The sequence below is a fragment of the Chelonoidis abingdonii genome, chromosome 17 (genome assembly GCF_003597395.2).
Source record: "Chelonoidis abingdonii isolate Lonesome George chromosome 17, CheloAbing_2.0, whole genome shotgun sequence".
Taxonomy (NCBI): Eukaryota; Metazoa; Chordata; order Testudines; family Testudinidae; genus Chelonoidis; species Chelonoidis abingdonii.
Window position 1 is genome coordinate 2,484,434 of NC_133785.1, and position 25,784 is coordinate 2,510,217.

General features: G+C 41.9%; 1 protein-coding gene across 2 annotated transcripts in view; it reads right to left on the bottom strand.

Moving 5' to 3' along the window:
- The window catches only part of VGLL4 (vestigial like family member 4), a 184,698-nt gene extending 165,017 nt beyond the window's left edge, over positions 1-19,681 (bottom strand). Inside the window, exons 1-2 of one of the 2 annotated variants that reach the window (XM_075073187.1) lie at positions 19,357-19,681; positions 7,696-7,772 (exon numbers count right to left, since the gene is read on the bottom strand). In XM_075073187.1, the coding sequence (XP_074929288.1) occupies positions 7,696-7,759 (64 nt within the window). In that variant the 5' untranslated portion in view covers positions 7,760-7,772; positions 19,357-19,681. Of the gene's footprint in view, positions 1-7,695; positions 7,773-19,207 lie in introns of both variants that reach the window. The other variant, XM_075073186.1, reaches the window with a different exon arrangement.
- Positions 19,682-25,784: the final 6,103 nt, after the last annotated feature.

The following is a 25,784-nucleotide window of genomic DNA, read 5'->3' on the forward strand; positions in this document are numbered from 1 at the left end:
GGGTGGATTGTGTTCTTCTGTGTAGAAGTACCCTCTGAACTTGGTCGGAACAGTCTAGTTCTCGTTGGGAGAACCATGCAGGTACCAGGCTTTGAGGTGAAGCATGGAGAGATTGGGGTGAAGAAGCCGGCCATGTTGCTGTGATAAGAGGTTCAGGATGAGAGGCAGGGAGATCGGTGGTTGAATTGACATTCTGGTGAGGAACGGGAACCACGGTTGTCTCAGCCATGAAGGTGCGATCAAGATCACCCTGGCAAGATCCGTTCGTATCTTTGTGAGGACCCTGTTGAGTAATGGTATTGGGGGAAAAGCATAAGTGAAGTGCCGGTGCCATGAGATCATGAATGCGTCTCCGAGGGAGTGCTTGCCCAGTCCCGCCCTGGAGCATAAACTGAGGCATTTCGTGTTTTTTGCGGTTGCGAAGAGATCTATGGCTGGGTGACGCCAAGTTCGAAATATGTTGTGAATGATTTTCTGGTCTATCTCCCATTCGTGCTCCGAAGGGAAACATCTGCTTAACTCGTCGGCAGTGGTGTTCATCACGCCTGGGAGATAAATAGCTGATGTGCGGATGTGGTTCGCAAGGCACCAATTCCAGAGTTTTATGGCCTCTGAGCAAAGAGAGTGGGAACGAGCCCCTCCTTGTCTGTTTACGTAGAACATGCAGGCAATGTTGTCTGTCATTATGCGTACATTCTGATTCTTGATTAGTGGAAGGAAGCAGCAGTAAGCATTCCGTATAGCTCGAAGTTCTAGAACATTTATGTGCAGGGACTTCTCGGAATGAGACCATAGATCATGGACTGTTTGGTGAGAGATGTGGGCCCCCCAGCCCATGAGGGATGCATCGGTCGCCATCATCACAGTTGGGGGAGTCTGGAGGAAGGAGACTCCAGAACAGAGGTTGTCGGGGACTGTCTACCATATGAAAGAGTCCTTCACCCGGTAAGGTATGGTCAGTGGTTTGTTTATTGAGTGCACATTTGGTTTGTAAGCCGTGGCCAGCCAAACTTGGAAGCACCTCATGTGGAGACGTGCGTTCTGGACCACGAAAGTGCACGAGGCCATGTGCCCCAGTAGTTGGAGGCAGTCTCAGGCGGCGACCCGAGGGCTGCTGTGAAGCTTTGTAGCCAGCAGTTTTATAGTATTGAATCGGTCGGGTGGGAGAGATGCCCGTCCGGTTATGGAGTCGAGGCTCGCTCCTATAAAGTCCAGGTGCTGGGTAGGACTTAATGTGGATTTGTTTTCGTTTATTTGCAGGCCCAGGGACTGGAAACATTCGATGGTGATTTGTGTGAAGCGGAGGGCCTCGGCGTGTGTGGAGGCCTTCAGGAGGCAATCGTCCAGGTAAGGAAATATTATGACTCCTTTTTTCCTGAGGTAGGCCGTGACTACCACTAGGAGCTTGGAGAAAACTCGAGGGGCAGTGGAAAGGCCAAATGGTAGAACTCTGTATTGGTAATGCGTTGAGCCGAGGGTAAAGCGAAGAAAACGTCTATGGGCCGGGTGGATAGTGATGTGAAAGTAGGCATCTTGTAGGTCGAGGGCTGAAAACCAGTCGTCCTGCTCCAGGGCTGGAATTATGGTGGTGAGAGTAACCATCCTGAACTTTTGCTTTTTGACAAATTTATTGAGCCCCCTGAGGTCGAGGATCGGTCGCCATCCTCCAGTTTTTTCTGTTAAGAAATAAGGGGAGTAGAATTCTTTCCCCTTGTGGCATTCGGGCACGAGTTCGATAGCACCCAGGTGAAGGAGATGTTGTACTTCTTGCTGGAGGTACAACTCGTGAAAGGTGTCCCTGAAGAGGGACGGGGAGGGTGAGTGGGTGGGAGGTAAGGAGAGGAAGGGGATAGAATACCCAGTTGTGATGACCTCTAGAACCCACTTGTAGGTGGTAATATTCTGCCATTGGTGTAAAATGGCTGTAGGCAGTGTCCAAAGATAGTTGTAGGCAGTGCATAGGCTGAAGTTGGGACGATGTTTATGAGACCCTCAACGAAAGGTTCAAATCTGCTTATTAATTGGAGGAAGTTGGGGCATCCCGGAAGAATTGGGGCGACGCCACTGGTATCTGGATCTCGGGCGTTGATGTTGTTGTTGTTGATCCTGAGATCTTGGGAAATGCTGAGTATATGAGGGGTAGCGTGGACAGTGGTAAGGTTGATATCTGTACTGTCGCCTTCTGTTTGCAGGGGTTTGGATGCCTAAGGACCGAAGAGTTGCCCTTGAGTCCTTCATTGAGTGGAGCACCTCATTAGTGGTGGAAGCAAAGAGTTTATCACCATCAAAAGGGAGATCCTCTATGGTGCTCTGAACCTCGCGAGGAAAGAGAGAAGAGGAGAACTGTCTAACTACAAGTTTATTTTAAGATGGGGAAGAAATTCTTAAGGAGTCTGCTGAGCTCCATCTCAAGCCGGGGGCGGTAGAGAAGAACTGAGGGAACCAGCCGCGCATGCTCACTAGAGTATCCTCAGAGCGGGGGCCAGGCTCTGAGCATGCGTGGCCGCTATGAGTACTGCTGCAAAAATCTCCGATCAAAGGCACAGGGGTGCACCGACACTAGAGTGGAACACCACAGGGACTCTCTCGAAGAACTAAAGAATCAATTTCTGGCAAAGCACTGTTTCAGGAAAGATAACGTATTTGGAATCCCTGTTCAAAATTGGGAAATGGGAAACTAAATGTGATGTAGTTCATTTGTCAACGACACAAAACAAAAATGAAAAAAGGAACTTATTAGACCAGGGGTCTGCAACCTTTTTAGAAGTGATGTGCCAAGTCTTCATTTATTCACTCTAATTTAAGGTTGCGTGCCAGTCATACATTTTAACCTTTTTAGAAGGCCTATTTCTGTAAGTCTATAATATATAACTAAACTATTGTTTATTGTTGTATGTAAAGTAAATAAGGTTTCAAAATGTTTAAGAAGCTTCATTTAAAATTAAATTAAAATGCAGAGCCCTCCGGACAGGTGGCCAGGACCTGGGCAGTGTGAGTGTCACTGAAAATCAGCTTGTGTGCCGTCTTCGGCACCTGTGCCATAAGTTGCCTACTCCTGTATTAGACTCTACACCAATGAACCATCAGTAAAGAAGCCGTGAGTTAGTAGATACATTATAAAAATAATTTTAACAAATAAAAATGCAGTGATTTAGTCAGCCCTATGAATAACTAGAAAACTTGATTTAAGAAAAAATAAAAAAAGATTTCATTCAGAGCCAATCTTCACTGTAACAAACACACTACAGATTTTCCATTACGTATAAATATTCAGTACAGAGCACTGGTGCAGTGTAGATGTGTTAACCAACCACAATACTGTTTATTTTTTGTGGAGCACCAGGGATAAGTTAGGCACTTTACTGACAAGCATGAAGATGAGGGGCCAAATTCAGAGTATGTTCAGTGATGCAATTCCTCACACTGAGACTAACTTAGACCTAACAACACCCTTTTAGCAATATTTAAGGAAGTCTGAGTAAATTACGGACAGAAAAATGAGGTGAACATGTAAGTTAAAGTGGCTCGTTATAGCTATTTACGCCATCCTACTACAAGTTTTTTCTTGGTACACTCTCCTCCTTTGGTCCCTTGACATGCAAGTTTCACCCACTAAGACTTCCTTTCACTCAGTGGGTCAAATTCAGAGGTGATGCAAGTGATATGTTGTAAAAGGGGTATAAAACTCAATACGTCTAATTGGTACCCTAAGAGAACATAAATTAGTGCAAGGAACACTGAAGAAGCCAAAGTGCAAGTAACATCACTTTAGACTTCTTACCAAAATCCAGCCCAAGATTCCGGCCTCACAGAATTTAAAATCCAAACCACAGCATCTGCTTAAGTAGGTGTTGAATCAACATAGATATAACTCAAACTTCAAGGAATTCACATTATTTAAAAAGTTCATACAAAAGCATCCAATGAAAACTGCGTTAAAGCTTCTGCACTTTCCAGAAGTGTGCAAGTTACTTCAGAAGATCAATCAACTAACTCAAAAACATTGTTAAGATAATTTTCTCAAGACTCTTGCTCCTATTTAATTCACCACTAGTAGGGAAGAACTACTGCCTAATTTCTTTGATGTACATGATGTTTTTGAAAGTTACACTGTTTAAATATTTTTTGGCAAGGACAAATGGTATTGGCACAAGAAGGCATCCCAATATGATGGGGTGGATTAAAAAAAGTGTTATCTTTGTAATGTAAGGAGATGAAGAATCAAGATAAATTAATATTATATATTAAGACCCAAGACAAAAACATTAGACCAAACTTCTGTGATACTGAGTTTGTGTGATTTTGACCGTTTGTGAACACCCCAAGTCCCCAAGCCTTCTGAGCTGCATATTGGCAGTGATTTTATTTTCAATTGTAATTATTTTAATGACCTCATTAGAATCGGTAAAGCTTTGTTTCAGTTAACAGAGAGAACCAGCCTTCACTTTTGAAAAGAAAAATATGCGGATTAATGCAATAAAAATACAATTAAAAGACAGAAGAAGAAAAGTTTTATTCATCTCACAAGGTGATGTCATAATGAGGGGTCTGAGCATTCTGTGATTTGGCAGCAGGACTTGTTAGAGACCGCCAGCTACACACAAAAGCAATTTAAAATCTAGAACACCAGATTCTCTTGTCAGCATCTGCTTAGGCTGGTGTCTGTGCTCAGCATTAGGACCAATGGTCAGATGCTGACCAGTCTCACATTGTACAGTAAAACCTCAGAGTTACGAACACCAGAGTTACAAACTGACCAGTCAACCACACACCTCATTTTAAACTGGAAGTATGCAATCAGGCAGCAGCAGAGATAGACGAAAAAAATTCAAAAGCAAATTCAGTACAGTACTGTTAAACAAACTAGTAAAAAAAAAATAAAGGGAAAGCAGCATTTTTCTTCTGCCTAGTATAAAGTTTCAAAGCTGTATTAAGCCAATGTTCAGTTGCAAACTTTTGGAAGAACTACCATAATGATTTGTTCAGACTCAGAACATTTCAGAATTACGAACAACCTCCATTCCCTTAGTGTTTGTAACGCTGAGGTTCTACTGTAATACCAACACATGCTCTACTAAAAACAAAGTTACTAAACCAGTGGGGAGAACAATCTGTCAGTGCGGTTACTACTTGGCATATTCAAAATGCCCTTCTAAATCCAGTCATGCTACACTTTATGATTCTATTTTTAATCTTCCCTGTATGAATGGCAACACAGCCACCTACGATTAGCAACTGACATCCTTTATGGTGTTAACATCAGGTACTCATGTTAAAGAAGTAGTCAAAAGAAAATCAAGGGCTAATAGCTAAATAATGCAGACTACATTTGTGCGTGTGATGTCAATAAACTTTATGACAACCCCTTTAGTGAATCCACATCACAAAACAAACCCAAGTCGTCAACTACAGAGGCTCATGTGTGTGGATTCTTCATTTCTGGAAACATTCTAACGGGTCACAGTATGATTCTTCGACATTAGACACACAGACACAAAGGTCAAAATTAGGTTCTCTTGGAATTCCGCAACTGACTTCACATTTTGAAGACACAGAATTATGAGTGTTAACATGTTATCAACAGAGCAGAGTTCACTGAAAATTATTTTACCCTTTGTGAAGGAACTAGCTTTGAAGGATTGCAGAGTTTCAGGAGCCATGATCAGAATTTATCATCAACAGTCACAAAAAGTACATTTCTTCAGTAACGACGTAGCTTTTATAATAAAAATCCATATTTCAAATTGGAGAGTCTTTGAATTATCTATTTCTGTACATGTTCCATTGTTTATTTCATAAATAATATAATTAATTAAATGAGGATGAGGTCAGGATTATAAAAAACACCTATACTACTAAGAAGAGGTTTCATATGTTCAAACTAAGTTTCTGGACCAGATCCTTATCTTCAAGGGAGTTAAACTGCTAATTTAAGACATCTGAAGGTATTGCCCAGTGTACACAGAACAGGGTTAAATATGCCTCTATAGAACACTGAATTCAATTTCTGCAGAGATACGGCTGAATTTATGGAATGTCAAAATATGACCGTCAAGGGACAAGGTGAAGGCTACAAAATATTAATGAGGTACAATTTACATGTGTATACTTTAAAATGTTATATTCTATGAAAACAAATGAGAAAGTTAGGGGAGACATTTATGTGCTATTTTTTCTTTCATGTATTTCCATCTTCCTCCCATCCCCTCATTTGGGAGCCAGATCATTTTTGATGCAAGTTGCCAGTGTCTCTGTTTTGTGTTCTTCACATACATGAAAAATTGCTTTAGACTGTTAATTATTTTGCTTTTGTTTACTTGCATTCTAACACATATTAACACATACTTTTTTAATAGTTATATCAAGCTCACTTTGCTTGACAGTGGAATACTTTCTGGAAGCAGATTTTAAAAAAAAAAAAACCCACAAAAATCATCATTTAATGGTTACCTAAGTCTAAATACACATACTGCACCTCCTTTGTGTTCTTTGTCTACTTTTCAGTTTTCATTGCTAGAAAAAGATTTTTTTTACATTTATTTATTTAATTTTACAAACAGTAAGTATGAAGTTTTCTAGACCATGAATTCTTAACCTGAGGGTCACGTACACCATCCTTTTTTATGGTAGAGTGTCCTGAATTTTATTTTTCCCTCCTGTTGTAACACAGGACATTGCTATGGAAAAGATGCAAAGCACTGATCTTGACAAATGATCAATCACACTAAACAATGTCAGTTGTGCCCTAATCTTTTTTAACAAACAAGTTTTACAAAAAACCCCATATGTACCTAGCAGAATCTCAAATGCACCCCTATGTCAAGCATCCAATTGATAAATGGGTCCCTACTTCAGGCAGCATGATCTTCAGAGAAGAAACTACTTATTTATACTTAACCTACAAGACAAAATTCCAAATTAAATGCAATTAAACCTGCAGTCAAATCAATGCATTGTGGAACAGGCCACTGTACACTTTTTATCTCTGTTAAGCTTGGGAGAGCTATAATCTCTCTGCTTTTTGTCAACCACTAGCTTTAGCTTGAATTTTGAAGTGCTTTTACGAAGAGTCAATCTGACATAAAAGGTAAGTTGCAGAGTAGATAAAACGTTATTTCACTACATTACAAAAAATTCTTTTGACTTTTATCTTAAAGCAGTAAGCAGTAAATATTGGCAGATATCAAGTATAATAGTGATAAGTGGTTTTTAAACACTGAAAAGGAAGTTTTGTGGCCCATTTTCATTGGCTGAGTACCTATGAGCTTCTTAGAGGATGGACCTAATATACACGAGAGATTAATGAGTCCTTAGTTTGTCAAGGACTCCATGTCAATTTCCTACCAAAGAGCAGAAAGAGGTACATGCTCCTCTGAATCCTTGAGCACATAACAAAAATCAGAAACGTTTGGTTTCCTGGACACCGGAAGTTAAAAATGCATTGTTCAGTTTTTCCTTTTGGGAGACTATGAAGTCACTCATGAAGAGTGCCTAAGGGATTTCAGAGCACAAGTCCCATTTGTACACTTAAATTCCGGTGGCACTTTTGAAATTTTCCCTCTATAAACCTTAGATACAGCAAACTGAGAAAGACTAATTAATCCAATATATAAACTGAGATCCAGTATGCAAAAGTAAATTGGCTGCACCAAAATAATGGCAGAGATGAAGCACAGAATTAAATTTTAGACTTACGTTTCTCATCATCAGCATGTACTAGAGAGGCTGCTCTTGACAAAACATCCAATGGAGTCTCCATTCCTGGCAGGATCCTGTAATATAAAAGAGCCAGGTTTTCTAAGAGTTTCATAAAATTATGTTTATAAGAAGAGGTGAGAAGTTGTTTTGTCATTATATAACAAATCTGTAACTCCCTATCATATAAACAACAAACACCACCATATAAACTACTGTAAGACAGGGAAAAGGAAACATCGCTTTCAGAAATATTATACCATCACATATAGAATAAATAAGGCTGGCTTTAATTATATATTAATACCAGGGAACAGCCACCATTTTATTAACATGAACACAATCATAAGGACACATGCCTTTTACTTCAAGATGCCTCTGCTCAGGGAATCTGAGTTCAATCCCTGTGAGGTAGGCAACTATAATTATCTTCACTTTACAGATGGAGAATTTGAGGTACAGAAAAGTTAAGTGACTTACTTGCCCAATATCAAACCAAGTCTGTGGCAGAACTGAAATAGACCCAAGGTCTCTTGAATCCCATTCCTGTGCTTTGCCCACAAGATCATCCTTCCACACATCCAGTCCAGATGTGACTGCATTTCAGTACTAGGGGAAGTGATACGCACATCTATGCTTTGGGTGAAACTTGACAGTGATCCTGTCCGTCTCTCCCCACTCTTTCCCAAACCCTCTCTTTTATCCTTTCTCCTGTGATCTTTTAAGAGTCATACAACCAAACAAGCAATCTAGTATCTAAACAGTCCATCATCCTGCCAGCTGGGCATTTATGCAAGTGTTAGGTTCTGCAGAAGAGTGAAATACCTTATGACTGGAAAAAAAAAAAAAAAATCAAAAAGGAACTGGAGAAAAGAACCAAGGAAGTCAGATGTTTGCTGCCCTCTGAATACTTCAACATTAAGTTCACACCGGATTGCTTTTTGTGGCCCTTGTGACTTTTCTTCCTCCCGCTGCCTTCCTCTCATCCCAGTCAACCGCAACATAAAACATTAAAAGATGCAATTTGTTTGAAGAGGGGGAAAAAAGTTAATAGGTCCAATCATTTACAGAAGTTTTACATCAGTGTGGCTCCATTGACATCAACAGAATTAAACTCTTAATTCACACTTGTCCAAGTGAAAGAGGAACACATCCAAAGATGGGAAGCCACCAAGACATTTTTATTCTATCAAACATATATTTAAATAAAAATGTCATCTACCAATAAATATTGAGACTATGCACAGTTGTATAATCAGATCTGAATTTTTGTATTTTCCTCTTTGGATGTTACTTCCATAAATATACACTGAGATAAATCTTCAGCGCACAAGCCAACATTCAGTGTATGGGGATTTCCTTAACTGCCTTCTGCAGAGTTTCTTGCACTTGAATAGATGGCCCCCTGGACTGACCTGGTATGGCAATTCTTATATTCCTTTAAAAGGTAAGATTGAAAATTCCTAAATTTAATCTGCAAATTCCTTGTGGAAGGGACCAGTGTACTTTATAGGTACTGTGATGTACCTGCCTAGCACGACTGTGAGCACTGTAAAATAGTATTTCTAGATACACACAGATTAATACAGTCCATCCAACAGAAATATTATGAAAAAACCTGTTAATGTTTCACTTTTAAATAACTCAATATTAGAAGTGTCTTCAAAACTGAAAAAGAAAGTTCAATATAAATAAAACACAGAGATATGAAAGAGAAGACTAACATGTGATTATGACAGTTATCAATTAAAAGAGTTCATTCACAAGCCAGCTGTAGATAACAGCTCCGTTTTTAATAAGAGGGCAGGCAGCAGTACTAAGTAAACAAAAGGAGAGTAAAAAGTCCAGGCTGTTAACAATTCCTATTGATTTTTCAGAAAGCAGAGTGTGATCCCATTACAAGAATCCTTTTATTTTAAAATATTTCCAATCCTGATCAAAGCAGGGGGGTGGCAGCAAGCAAAATCTCAGACACATGTATACAGGCTTAACCACACACGTGTTTGGAGAGTAGTTTTCCCTGACTTTACTACTAAATCTCTCTGCTCTCCCACTCCCTGCCTAAATAATGTCAAAGACTATAAAAACCACCCTAAAGTATTAAGGGAAGGCGTGGGAAGGAAACGCTTTCTGTTATAAATACTTACTTTTTAAAGCCTCTAGTACATATTTTCAATGGAAGAGTCAGAGTCCAATCCTGGCCCCATTGATTTCACAGAAAGGAGGAAAATATCTGAAAACAACTAAGTACACTGGTTTAAAATGAAGAAATGGATTCTCATCCTCTAGAGAGGGTGGGGGAGGGATAGCTCAGTGGTTTGAGCATTGGCCTGCTAAAGTCAGGGCTGTGAGTTCAATCCTTGAGGGGGCCACTTAGGGATCTGGGGCAAAATCAGTACTTGGTCCTGCTAGTGAAGGTAGGGGGCTGGACTCAATGACCTTTAAAGGTCCCTTCCAGTTCTAGGAAATAGGATATCTCCATTAATTAAAAAAAAATAGAACAGAGGTTCTCGATCTGTGGACCACCAGTCGGCCATGAGCTCCATTCAGGTGGTCCACAGATACTTTCCTCTAAGGTGTGCACCTGGATGGCTGCACACAAGAGAATGAATAGCCACCTAACTAATTAGGGGTGTTGCGCAGGCGTGGCTCCACTAATTAGGTGCCTGGATCCTGGAGAAGACACACATATAAGGTGAGGTGGTGGCCTTGGGGGAAATAGGTGGAAGGGGGAATTTTGGATGTGCAGGACTGCAGCAGCCAAAGAAAGAGGTAACATTCCCCAGCTCCAGAGCTGTGGCTGCCAGGGAGAGACAGTCCTCCTTCCCAGCCCCAGCTCAGGGGCTGCTGCAGCAGGGGAGAGAGGGCACATCCATTGTACTAGAAAGGCAAGACTACTGGTATTAAAATATGAGTTGTGTACTTTTATTTGCAGAACAAAAGAACATTAATTATAATTAAGGGTTTTTTATATAGCATTTTTATCCAAAACGCATTACAATAGTTAGCTAATGGTACAAACAACATTTGGAAAGATTATTAAGTGGTCCGCTAAGACCCTCAGCAATTTTCAAGTGGTCCACGAAAAACACGTTTGAGAACCACTGCTCTAGAATCATGTGCAAACAAAACATGAAAAGAATAAAATTTTGCCTGAGTCCATAAAAAACCAGCTGACTTGTTAAATCTGAGGGCATGGCTACACTTACATTTTTGCAGCGCTGGTAGTTACAGCTGTGTAGGGCCAGCGCTGCAGTGTGTCCACACTGACAGCGACCAGCACTGCATTGTGGCCACATTTGCAGCATGTGCAGCGCTGTTGGGAGTGGTGCATTGTGGGCAGCTATCCCAGCGTTCAAGTGGCTGCAACGTGCTTTTCAAAAGAGGGGGGTGGGGTGGAGTGTGACAGGGAGCGTCGGGGAGACAGAGGAGTGGATTTTGGAGCAGACACTGTGTGACAAGCTCCCTGCCTTGCCAAATTCGGCCATTTCCCCACCCTCTCTCAATCACTCTTAAATGTTAAAAGGCTTCAACCGAGTAAGCAGCTTCTCCGACAGACCCTCCCGCCCTGCGTTTGCCTGTCTGTCTCCTCAAACAAACGCTGTGAACATTCCAAACTCCTCAGTCCTCGCTCGCTGCAGCAAAGAGCAGCCTGTGTTTGTTTTTTAAGATACAGAGCACCGGGGAGTTACCTTCCGGTTTTGTTTAACAAAGAATTGTGGATACCTCCTAATAACCCTGGAGGCCATAAGCAGCGCTGGTGAGTGTCCACACCTGATGAGCAGCGCTGCATCAGCAGCGCTGGATTCGCTACAACCGTAGCGGACCAGGTGTACAGCCAGCGCTGCAGGAAGGGAGTTGCAGTGCTGGCTGAGCTCTGTAAGTGTGGACACCTGGTAAGTTGCAGCGCTGTAACCCCCTCACCAGCGCTGCAACTTGCAAGTGTAGCCAAGCCCTCTATAAGAAAACCTAGCAGGGAACAATTACTTATCAATTTTTATTTCTGGAAAATTTATTTTCAGTAGAACTTTCCCTGTATCACAGCATAGACCTTCCCACCTCCACCACACCACTCCAGTGTCACAGCTTTCAGCTCTCCTCTCTATCCCTATGATCCATGGGGCTTATCTTTTTCTTACCTCTTTATTCTTATTAAATTACTAAAAATGCCACTTCATCTGCCTCCTGGCATGTTGTTTATGAGCCTGAGCACTCAATACTGCCCTCACGCCCCACAACACAGTCAAAAGTCATACTGACAAAACTACAGAATTATAACAGTATAATAATGAATATACTATGTGGATGTATAAAAGTGATGGTTAAAAACCTCTAAATAGACACCTTTGTGCTAAAATTGAAGGAAAAAAACCTGAATCCTCTATTAAGCCTTTACTAAAAAAATGTGTTCATTTTTCTCTCTCTTGTTTTGATAGTGCAGGGAATGTTATGAATTTGATACTGAAAGTACAGTGTGCTTTTAATTTTTCAGTAACTTTCAAGACATTGGTATTGCAGATGCTCATCCCCTTTCTGGAACACACTTTTAGTAAGGTTATTAACTGGGGACACAAGTCCAAATTGAGAGAAGGTAACAGGAACCTGGTATTGATTCTGTTCAGAATATTAGATATTTTAAAAACATACAGCTATCAGCAAAACTGGGCTAGCTACGCTGTTTAGTCCGTTACTATCTTGCATATCTCTCAAAGTTTATTTCATATCTGAAACCTACAGAAGCAATAAAAATAAATAAACTCAGAGAAGCATTTTGCAAAAGTTAGTATTATACTATGCAAAATGTTATGTCCACTAGAAAAGGAGAACTTCTTTAATGGGATACTGTTAGTATTGAGATCTGCAGACTTTCAACATTACAGTGGTTAAATGTGTCTGGATTGTCCACATAAATTTTAGAAACTTACTTGAAAATTACCTATATAAAGCCATACATTTACAGACTATTTTAGAAAAAGAGCAAGCCATGCTTCTTGTCCCAAACAGCTCACAGTCTAAAGATAGACAAGACAAGAAGACATGGTCTGATTGTTCAGGGAAGGAAAACAGTAGAGATTATTGATAAGAACAAGAAAGGTATTGAATTTTTCACATGTAGTCAAAAATTACAAGTTTGAAAGCTCAGGGTGCAGCAGTACCCCCTGGCTTGAAGTGGTTTTCTTCATATATGTTTGGTTCTATGGCTCTCAGCACCCCCACTATAAAAACTGTTCCAGCACCACTGCCTTATTATGAAATTTATAGCTAAAATGTTCTTACTATTTTTGCTGTTCTGGTGAAAGATCCAAAACTCAGTAAGATTTAAAGGGACACAATCACCTTGATAACATTTCTGTCTAAATTTTATCCTTTGTGTCTACTACTGTTCTAAGTAATACCTAAGATTATTGTAACAAATAGATTAGAACATAATAAATATTTTACCGCCACTCTCCTCACTAGTTTACTCATCACACTTTGGCAGTACTTTGCATATAGTCAATTTCTCTCTTTCTGCTCTGTCAGTCTGTGTGTCTCAATCATACAACAAAAGGGAAAAAACCACTCTGATAGATAAAAAAAAGTGTGATTGTAAAACTATAAAAATTAGCAAAGTGACTCAGGAACATATGTAAAGCTACTTTCAATTTTTTATGTACATCAGCTAGACTTCATGACAATGACCCACAGACACACCACGTTCAAACCTCGCAGTTTAAACTTCACATTCCTCAGATTTATAATTTGCACTCATCCATATGGCACTCACCGGTAAATAATCTGATGACTAAACTACCATGGTTGTTAAATGTAAAAGATAAAGCGTCTGAGGTGTCAAGGGATTCCAAATTCTTCATAATGAAGAAGCTGTAGAATTCAGTAGACAGATTCTGAGACTTTTTCAAGGCTACATATCATCAGTTAGGGCCTGGTTCTCATTCAGTTCTCACTGTAACCTGAATTACTACCATCTTTTTGGCTGAATGTATGCTTAAAAGAATTTTAGTGGCCTATGTGAAATGAGCTGGTGATCTCTCCAGAGCCTAATGTAGTGGATGACAATGAGATGTCACTTTTACTGAGAGTTTGTTCTGAGAAACCAAAGAGCAAATGGGCATGGCAATGTGAATACTACCCTCTTTCGTCCCAGAGATGGTCCCCCCAAGTCAAAGTTGAGACACATTGGCACATTCCTACATTCAGTGGGAAACATTTTTTTATTTGTTGTTTTCTCTCAATGTCAGCTGGATCAATACATTTTCAGCATTCAATCATACTTTTCTGGAAGTGGAAGATACAACTAAGTATGCTTTTCCTGATTTTTTTCATAAAGGCAGTAAATTTGGGTTTAGAAATGCTCAGCAATAAATGAGGCATCCTCGTGAATCATGCATGAATGATTCGGATTCCATAGCAAATCACTCTCAATTTAAATATTTAATAAAACTGAATGGGTAATAACTGATGGCTGATTTTAGGCCTATAATTTCCCATTTTCCTTGCATTGTTTTTTCCCCACTACAACATTTATCATCTCTCCCCCTCTTCCAACACTAATCAATGCCATGACTGATTAAACTATTACTACAGCACATAAACAATTAAAAGAAAGTTAACAAGACAGAATTGTTGATAATTTGATCAATCTAATGAATCCATCAGACAGATCAATTTCTGGGAGTAAGCAATGGCTCCTTGTAAGTCACCTTGATGGGTAAATATCATGTAAAATATTAGGATCAAGTATGTTTTTTTGTGTTTTTTTTTTTTACAATGTACATTACCATTTCTGGTGTTTGAACAAAATAAATATACAGATAACATTTTGACAATGCGTGTTCCAGATTATAGACTAGACGTTCTAACATGGTATTCATGTGGTCACTGGATAGATACCTAAGACCCTCTTGGTTCTTTGCAAGTTAATTAATATAGGATTAGAAGATGAGACGTACATTTTAATAACTAACATTTGTAATTCTTGTGCTGGACCAGAAATGCCCTAATGGTACAATTCATCAGTTACACAATCCCTTGTCTTTAAGCTTCTCCATTTGTCTTGCATCATTTTCTTCTTTTGATGTGCACGTTCCCACTTTAATAAGGTAACTTTTTTAAAAGGAAACTATTAATAACTATGTTTGAAGTATAAGCCAACAAAAACAATGTAATTCAAAGTAAAGCTGAAATTCCATTCTTATAGTGCCCTGTTTTTGCAAGATATTGCAGCTCACTTTCTGTAACATAATGCACTGATCTGACCCCTACAATACATAGTCACAATAAGGTGAATTTAAAAACCCTTTCTTAGTAGGGAACTTTCAACTTGATCAGAAAGCAATCTACTTAGCCTTCCCATTTTTTCCAAATGTATTTTATTTGCTATTTATCAAAGGTATGCATGTTTAAAGAAGAATGTCCTCCCACCTCAGGGCCCTGCTTTTCTTATTTGATCCACAACACAGTCTGAAAGGTCTGATTACACTAAGAAATTCACCAAACTCTACCAGCTCTCTATTAGCCACACTTGAAACCACTTGGGCTCATCTACACTACCGTTTAAACTGCTTTCAGGTCCACTTGTTTTAGTTCAGTGCCATAGTGCAGATGCTTCTGTCATTGACTGAAGGGATTTTTCCACTGATGCAAGCAATCCACTGCTCCAAGCACTGACCTAGCCATATCTATATTGGAGGTTAGGTTGGCTTAATCTATGCCCTTAGGGTGTGAATTCACACCCTCTGATTGATGTAGCTAGACTGATCTACCTTTTAAGTATAGATCAGGCTCAGTGCTGAGAATCACTGACATCATCTGGTCAATTTCCTTAAGTAGATGGATGTATAGTCTACTGAGTGCCTAATAGAATCAGATCTAGAATGCTGCATTTATGACCTCCAATATTTTCCATGCCAAAAGACTGATCCCAAATGCAGGTTTCGGATTTCATTAATGGATTGATCAAAAAGAGAAGCTAGGATAAAAAAAACTTATTAACAACAAATTTCCTCAATAGCAGGCAAAAAGAAAAATATAGGCCAAGAAAACCTGTAGAGAAATGTTATACATTTTAAGACTAGAAGGACCATTATGGCCAGATTTGATAGATTCTAGGGCCAAAGAGGCCATTAATCTAAACTCCTGCATAAGAAAGGCAGGCCATAGAATTTCATCCAGTTTCCCAGGTCTACAGTTTGCTCTACTGCACTGGTTCTCAAACTGGGGGTCACGACTCGGTTATGCGGGGGGTCGTGAGCCCTGACCTCAGCGTGCAGCCACAAGCTGTGAGCCCTGACTCCTGCGCCAGGCTGTGAGTCCCGACCGCGACACATGGCTGCGAGCCCCGACTCCCGTGTGGAGCTGCGGAACTGCAAGCCCCTGACCTGGGTGCGTGGCTGCGTGCCCCAACCCCGACAGGGACGAATGGCTGCTTGCCCCGAACCCAGCGCTGGGCTGTGAACCCCGACCCCAACAGGGACACATGGCTGCAAGACCCGACCCCAGTGGACAGCTGCGAGCGCTGACCCCAAGCTGCAAACCCTGACTCCAGTGCCAGGCTGAGCCCCAACCCCAACCTTGGCCAGGAGCAGGACTGTGAGCTCCGAGCAGGCATGAGGCAGCAAGCCCTGACTCCAACCCCTCATGGGGCTGTAAGCCCCAACTCCAATCCTGGCCAGGAGCAGGGCTGCGAGGCCTGATTCCGACCTCCCATGGGGCTGCAAGCCCAGACCCCAACCCTGGCCAGGAACGGGGCTGAGATCTCCGGGCAGGCGCATGGCTGCGATCCCCGAGTCCGACCCTCCATGGGGCTGTGAGCTCAGACCCTACCCTGGCTGGGAGTGGGGCTGCGATCCCCGAGTCCGACCGCCCCAACCAGGAGAGGGGCTGAGAGCGCTGAGCTGGGGCATCCAGGATTCTGTGAGCCCCGACCCCTGTACTGGGGTTGTCAGACAGAGCCCAGCCATGCAGAGGGTTATTACTTGCTTCAGGTCATTAATTGCTGTCAAGTATTAAAATAAAATTCTACCTAAAAATAACTTTTCCACTTATATTTAATTTGATAAAAAATGTGTTTTAGTCTTAATTTAAAAGCAGAAAGAAAAGGTAAATTCATTTTAAGCAACAGCATTTAACTTTAGTATTTAACATAGTGTTAAATATCAAAAATTTGTTTTTACTTTCTAAGGGGGAGGAGGGTCACACTCAGAGGCTTGGTGTTTAAAAGGGGTCACCAATACAAAAAGTTAGAGAACCACTACTCTACTGTGAGTGTGACTCTTTAATCTCACACTGTGTCTCACTTTAAAGGTAAAGGCAGACAGTTAAAGTGTGGGTGTACTCAGAAAAGTTACTTGATAAAACCAAACAAAACAAGCTCCTTCTTATTCAGTGATACCTGTTTACTTTAGTGGGATTAAAAAAAAAATATTACTTTTTCACTGCCTCTTACTCCTGTCCACTTTCCAAAGCCAACACAGCTAAAGTAAGCTGGATTCTCTATCAACAGAAAAAAGTTACTAAATTCCAATCAGTTATACATGTGAAACCTCACTGAAGGCAACAGGGTTTGCCCAGGTATCACTGAAATCATAGTTTGGTCAGCAGAACCTTATTACTTCCAATTATGCTTGAGGAGAATAAACTCAGTATGATGCCAATCGCAGGCTGAGTTCACACAACTGGGAGACAGAAAAAAATCTCCATTATTAGAATATATTTTATATGGAGTCATTTAGATTTAAACAATGAATGCAAAAAGCAGTCTTACAGACTTACTTTTCAATATAGAACCACAGTTTGCTGAAAAAATTTCAGCGCTTGTCTGCAAGGGAAAGTTACACTACTAAGTTTCACAGCAAAGTTTAAGTCAAGGTGTGAATTAAGCTGGCCAAATATAGCTATATCAATGCAACTCCCACTGAACACTCTTATTCCAGAATAAAAGCATTGAAAATGATAGTTAGACAGGTACAGGTATATTGGTATAATTATATCAGTATAAATTAGTGAAACTTTTGCATGTATATAAGCCTTCAGCCTGTGTCAACTCAAATATTAATTTAAAATGATGGGGCCCAACAGTTTGGCAAGTCAGAATTTGGATCTCCAACCACCTCTACATAGACTGGCAGAGTATGAGACCATTGTAGAAATAGTACAATCATTCCAAGAGATGGACATTGGAAGGGATATGAAAAAAAATCACTTCGCATCCTTTGAATAACACTCCTGCCTGACTCAGGAGTGGCACTCATGTCCTGTGGAGGAAGTTCCATCCATCCCCTCTTCTGCAAGGAGGTGTCAGTCTTGACAATGTTCTTGTGCAGTCACAGCCACTTCCACAAGGGGCATGGCTGGGGGGGGGGGGGGGAGAGAGAGAGAGTGTGTGTTCTCACATCCCTGAGTGAAAAAGTTGTAGCACTGTAAAGTGCCAGTGTAGACAAGCCCTGAGCAGATAAAGTACATCAGAGGAAAGCTGAGGGAATCACAGGAAACCCATCTTCTGAAACAGGGTGAGGAGTTTTCCTTCCCATCCTCACCAGAATTTAGTAACTAGAATTACTAATAGCATGACTGGTCCTAATAAATTCTGCAAAATGATCTGTTTAGAAGCGAGGTAGGTTTTCTTGGCATCCCCCCCCCTTAGAATCCAGCATTCCATCATGCTGCCAATTTCCCTGATGATGGAATCATCTGAAATCACTTTGTGTGAGAAACCAAATTTAGGTTTTCAATGCCAGATGGAATCAGTGCATTCTCTTCCCATTACACCACAAGCATTACACAGTAGCACAAGAACGCCAACACAAGAACAGAGAAAGGACGAGCATTCCCTTCCACACACTACATGGTGCTTGCCATGCTATAATCCTCAAGTGAGGTCCTTGGCACCAAGGAAGGGACATGGCCAAGCTTCTCTGTATGTTGCATGACTGCCAGGGAGCCCTGGAGATATTCTGTGCAAGGAAATCCCCCACACCACAGCACATGCAGGAAGCTGAAAGCTTCCCCAGCTCACATTTCCTCAGGACTATACAGAGGAGTCTGTGAGATGCAGGAGAAAGGTGGCTGCAGTCAGTGCCCTCTGTAATACAGCCAAACTAGGAGATGCTCCCTTGGCCCCCATGGCAAAGCAAAGACATGGGCACTACCCAAGTATTTGCATTGCACTCATCGCTGGAGTAGCTGAGGGCTCCTGGGACGTAGGCCAGGGAAGGGGTCACAAAAGGCAACTAAGGGCCCAGGACAAAAGGGGGCACGTGGCAGAGTCTGGCGTGGGGAGCCAGTGACGCGGGGCAGGTGTAGCCCGGGGTGCGGGGAGCCATGGGGGTCTCAGGGCAGAAGTCAGGAGTTGGGGGGCCGGAAGCAAAGGGCGGCAGGAAGGACAACTGGGGACACAGTCCAAGCCCCGAGCACCCCCACTCCAGGTCCGAGGGCCCAGGGCTGCTCTAGTGCAGCCAGGGAGGAACCAGGGCAACAGCCGAACCGGCCCACCTGCACCCTCTGCACTTACCCCACTCGCCCCTGGACCCAGCCGGGCTCTGACCCTGCGGCGACGGACCGGGGGCCACGGGCCCTGGCCAATCCGCTCCCGGGGCCAGGGCCCACCGCCCGCCGCTGCTGCAGCCTCCCTCTCCCCGACAGGCCAAGCGGCTCACTCACCAGTGCGCACCCCGCGCGGCTGGGCGGGCGGGCAGGCAGCTGCTCCCCCCCACAGCGCCGCGGCGGGACACGCAGCGTGGCCGGGGCTCCAACAAGTGCCAGGCTCCGCGCGCAGCAGGGCTCTGGCTGCAGGAGGAGCAAAGAGTGGGGGCTGTTTACTCCAGCGCCGAGACTCAAACACGGCGAGTCCAGGAAGGGAGCAGGCGCTGCAGGAACCCCGGCCCAGCCTCCCCCGAAGCCACTAGCTGCACTGAGAGCCAAGACAAGAATCCTAGGCACGGCGGAATTCTCTTCCTAGCAGGTGGGGAGAGCCGGGCAGCCCTATTGGCTGGGCCAGGCCATGAGATCAGCATAGATTAGGATAATAAGACCCTGACATCACATCCTCAGCAGGTAGGGAAAACAGAGAGAGAGGGGGAAGGAAAGGGAAATCCCCCCCTCCTCCAAGGAGGAGACAGGCTGGGAAATCCAAGCAGGACTGAAGGTGGGAGGAGTCCGGGGCTGCTGCTTTACACACAAAAGCAGCCTTGCTATGTTTGGCGAGCTCCAACAGTTCACAGTACTGTTTTTAATGCAACGTGCTGTTGTGGGAGGGGTTGTAGCAGGCTTCGACTGGTGCAACTGCTGAAGTCTAGGATTACTCGGGGGGAGGAAATCTGCTCTTTAAATGAAGCTGGTACTCGGGTGTTTCACAGACAGAGGGAAGGAGGGATTTCACAAAGGATGTTAAAGACTATATTAAGTATCAGAGGGGTAGCCCTGGTAGTCTATATCCACAAACACAAGGAGGAGTCCGGTGGCACCTTAAAGGCTAACCAATTTATTTGAGCATAAGCTTTCTTGGTTAAAAACCCCACTTCTTCAGATGCATGGAGTGAAAATTACAGAGCCTGTAATGTGTACATAATAAATAAATACTTTCTGTAATTTTCACTCCATGCATCTGAAGAAGTGGGTTTTTACCCATGAAAGCTTATGCTCAGAAAATGTATTTTCATCTGCCCTTTTGTTAGGCAACAGATCCTATGCACTAGGAAAGAAAGCTGAGATTTCATTGTCTTGTACTCTGTGACAAACATTAGAAATATATTTTTCATCTAGCAAATGACCAACCAGAGAAAAAACAGATCAGAGATTCCCTATTGATTAAAAGCAACATACCTTCATTCCAACTACTGTTGATAGCCCCAACTGTATGCGCACACTAAAACAACAAACAGGAAGTTTTCTAAAAGAAGAAAATTAAGACCCTAATTTAAATGTAGTAAAACCAAGCTTCTGTAAAAATGAAGGGCAGTAGAATTTATGTACATAAAAAGACAATAGTTTTAAAACAAACAGTTTGTAGTGTTTTAAACACAAACGTTGCAGCCTTAAAAGGGCTGAAAGTCAAACTGGCCTATTCATTATCCAAGCAGACAGAAAAGCAAAAAATACACAAAGTAACAACTATATTCATCACTGGCAACAAACAAACAAAAAAAAAAAACTTACATTATTGTAAAGTTAAGGTTGCTTGGTAGTATGCCATCCCTTGCGGAATGTTGAATTGAGCAAAACTCACTTTTGGAAACCAGGAGATGCAGAGTTAAGGTTGCCTTGCCTTGCAACCTTAACTCTGCCCTCTTTCCGCAATGCCCTAATACTCTCCCTTAACACACACACACACACTTTTACGCTGTCTACTCCACGGTTGCTAACATGTAGAAGCTCTTCACCTCCTTTTACAACCCATTCACTCTCAGCCATAGGATTCCATCTAACACTGTTAAAAGGCAAAAAGAAGAAAGAGAATATGAATGTGGCACTGATAGGTGCCACTGCCCCTGTTCTCCAGTCCCCCTTCTATTCACCCCCAAATTACACTTACCTCTGTCCCACTCCTCCTTGCCCCAAAGCCTCCCTTTCCTTAGCCCCCAGCCTTTCCCCCCACCACCCATCGCCAAGTATCCCCCTCCCCTCACTGCAGCTCCAAACCCCTCTCCGTCTATAAACCCACCCCTCCTCTCCCAGGAAGCATTGACATTCTAAATAATTCCATGCCCAAAGATTTTAGGAGTGTAGGGGGGGAGGTCTGGGTTGGCTTGCACTGGCAGAGCTGTGGGGTGCATTGGCAGAGACTTGAGGTGCAGGAGTTCAGGGTGGCTGGCATGCAAGAGATGGGATGCATAGGCATAGCTAGAGATACCAGGCGTCCCTCACCTGAACCCCCAGGGTCCCTCCCCTTCCCTACCGCCATTCCATTTTTCCACCTTCCCATAACTTCCTACCCTTTGCTACAGCCCCAAATCCTTCTACCATCCCCCCACTCCTCCACCCCCTAATACCCTATCCCTTCCAGGAAGCATTTACATGTCTAATTTTTTTTCCTCCCACTTTCATTACATTCCCCAAACTAAAATGGCTAACGATTACTCACAAATTGTAGCCATCTCCAGCCACTCAGTTCAGACTCCTTTTGTCTTAGGTTGGGTTGTTGTGATTAATCTTTAGATTAGGTTAATGGAAGGGTGAATTCACAGGTATCAAGGCATGATTCATCCAGGGCTTATCAACACATACACTCTGTAGCTGTGCATTGTAGCACTAGTATGCGCTGGGAGAGCTTCTTCCATTGATGTAGTTAATCCACTTCAGTGAGAGACAGTAGCTATGACAATGGGATAAGCTCTCCTGTTGACGTAGCGCTGTCTACACCAGGGGTTAGGTTGGCGTAACTACATCGCTCAGGAGGTTGGATTTTAACCTTCAGGATTTAGTGAGTCCCACATGCAACCTTGGATAAAACTTGACAGACTGAAACCATTTTGACCCACATCACATAAAAAGAAACAGTGCAAAGTATAGGGCTTGAAGCATCAGGTGCTTGTTGGATCCACAGCTACTGTGGGATATCTAATAGCAATTTCAAGAGTATTTACCATCTGAGCTTGGCAAGGTGATTGTAACCTTTTCTCTCAGCTGTGTAACTTGCCACAGTTCTTCCTCCATTTGCATCATGATACTGGGATTTCTACAATATGCAGAAAACTGTGGCCCACTTCATAACTACCGTTTCATACAATGGGCAAGTTACACTAGCATTCCAGGATCTGCACTGGCTTCCAATGGAGTTCTAGGTGAAATATAAGGGATTGGTTTGACCAGCTACCACTATTTATTATTAAACCCCAGTGTGAAACGTGTTTTTTATCTGTGGTGTTGTCACAGCCTACCGGTAGAGCTGAGGGCCCAATTCTGTAGTGCCTATTATGGGAAAGCTCCCACTAATTTCAATAGGATTACAGGATCAAACCTGACACCTGCTCCATGGCCATATAAGGAAATTAAAGCCCAGCCCCCCCCCAATTCCCCATCACATTTGAATAAAGAATGCCCTAAGCTAACCTCTCCTCACACACAGACACAAGCAATACCACATTTTACTACTCTGGAGGCGGTTATGCTAATACACACACTCCCTGCAGCAGTGGAATACTTCGGCACAGGCTATGCTACAAGCCAGGCTTTGTTAAAGAAATTCGTTTTAAAAAATGATTTCAGTTCGTATGGTTGTGCAGCTGGCAGGTCTGGGGCACAACGCTGTTCTAAGCCTTTTCAGTCAGATATACTTGTGCATAACAACAAAAAGCTGAATTTTTCTTAAGTGTTCATGTGGGAGGTAGGTTGCCAGCTGGCATTCATAGCCCTTACAAGAGAAATTTAGCAGAGTTCAGTGAGTTTCAGCTTCTCCTCTTATTGTGATTTTACAGTTTTGTTAATAATGACATTACAGGCCTTTTCCTTGGCAACAGACTGGAGCTTGTGAAATCAGCTTTCTCTGAACAGAAGCTCCTAATGTACTACTTGGAATTCTGCACAATCAGCACAACACAAAGATGATTAGTTTTTGCTACTGTAAGCAAGCCCTTTTTAAAGCTATCACAAAATATTGTCAGCATTATTAAAAAGTCTGCTGTTACATTGGAACATTTAATTTGTCAGTATAGTTTATACTCTGGATCTGGCTCTGTCTATATCTTGCCTTAATATCATCATGGGTCATAGTTTACAACTGACACCAGCTTTGTAAAATTTACTTCAAGAAATTTCTTATCTAACCCAAATCACATAGCTTCATATGCAAATAATTTTTTTAAAAGATATTTTAGTGTCACTAAACTTTACATCTAAACTTCTCATTTTGAAATCTAGATCCATTCGCATTACTATGCTATATCAAAAGCATGCCTAAACTCATGACACTGTAGCATATGTGGGAAGATTGAAGAAAACACTTCCAAAATTTTAAAATATTGGGTTTTGTTGTTGTTGTTTCATGATGTGTCAAATTGTGGTATATTCCACACAGACAAGTTGATCAAACTGTAAATTGTTATGGTGATAAACGAAGGCAGGGGGAGGGGGGAGAGATGGGCACTCTTTTATGGACACCCAGCCAGCCAGCTAGCCGTAAAGTCCCTCTTGGTGGCTGCTTGCTTTACCTGTAAAGGGTTAAAAAGTCCCCATGTAAAGAAAAAGGAGTGGGCACCTGACCAAAAGAGGCAATGGGAAGGCTTACTTTATCTTTGTCTCTCTGTTGTTCTTTCTGGGCTGAAGAGATGGGGGCAGCTGAAAAGCTGTGTAAAGTTTGGACCAGGTATGAAAATGCATCCTCCACACCTAGAAGAATTCACTGGGAAATTTAATTTATATGAGGGTTTTACTCAAAGGCTTGCTGTGTGAAAGGGGTCACCAATAGAAAAGTCTGAGACCCACTGGTCTACTCCATCCCCTTAAGGAAGATTAAAAGAGACAGTGTACTTTCATTTGGAGCAGGAACAAAACAGCAGCACTGTGTTCAAGAGAACTACCAAGTAACTTCAGAGTCCAATAGAAACAGGAATGACACTAGTTTTGCTGCATCATAATGTTGGACCACAACTGGCTTATGTTTTGTTCTAGATTAGAGGCAAGTCCAGTCCTAAGTACTATGGGTATCCAAGGCTGTTGAAATACAAGACAGTCACTGGTTTTCCCTTTTTGTTGAAGTACTGTAACATTGTTTGGAATTGTAATATTAAACTGAAAACATTCTCTGGAGTTAAAATTTTGTTTCTTTGTAAAATTTTATTTAGAATATGTTTATTAGAATTAACAAAGTGACCACTTCGTTATTTTAGAAGCTATCCTTCAAATAGAGACTTCAGTGTAAAACACAGGACAGTATGATGATATGTTATAAACGATATACAGACCATTTTAAAACAAAAGCCCTTTAAAAAAATTAGCCTTTGATTGCAGTTAAATGTTCAGGACAGTCAGTCTTTGGATTACAAGAGTCTTATTTAACATGCACTTACCAACAAACACAAACTGTTGTGAAAATTTCTTCAAGCTCCATCCCTTTTCTGTTTCTATTATGCAATGCACAGCTTTCATAACAAAAATTAAGCTCAAATTACAAATGCAATGAGTTAACTGTTTTTACCTTAATGTTCATACAGGAGAAAAGACAAGCCATCGTACAGTAATGAAGATCCAGGATCAATCAGATCTGAACAGGTTGCCTTTCCTGGATGCAATTTTACAGATACAAAATTACTGTAGCAATATTATAAAGTTAAGGATGTATAGGTTGCCTCATTGCAGCATGCAATGAAAATTCTGTATCACCAAAAAGCTATACTTGCTCATAAAATTTACTTTTTAAAAAATTTTGAACCACAATGCCTGTAAACCACTGAGCAAGTGTGCAACAAATACAGCCGGGATTTTCAATGAAGACAAATGGAGCGAAGCATGAAAATATCATTCATCTTCAACAGGAGTTGGGCACCTAGTTCCTTGACGCACTTTTGAACATCGCCACCTTTATGGACAACTATCAATTCAGAGAAGGTCTTATTGTATATGAAGACAGAAGTGTCAATTAGGGGCCCCTCCAAGGTTTTTGCCCTTGCTCAAAAGTTCCATAAGTCACGGAGCCAGGAGTAATGGGGTGGGAAAGGGCATGTCCCAACTACTTTAAAGCCCTGGTCCTATACTAAATCAGTACAGCTGCTGCTGGTTTGGAGCACAGCTAAGCTCAGGCATTTTATCCAATCAAAACAAGGAGGTATTTTAATCTATTCAAGTTCTCATACTGCCCTCATCACCATATTATCAGTGTCTTCCAGAAGTGCTGCGACGTGACTTGCATCTGTCACCTGTGTCCCCTTCTTCCTCCTTTCCCCCAGTTGCTAAAGCCAGCACATTTTGCAAGTGGATATAAGAGCTATGTTATAATAATAGACGGAAGTTTCCACTTTTCCAAATGGCACACTACAGGTAAAATATGAAGCAGGATTTAAAAAGACTCCTTTTTACTTGAAGAGGCATTCCCAATGAAGTTACAAATAAAGCAGAAAAAGGGAAGTGACTATTTAGTATACATTATTTAAGGGTAA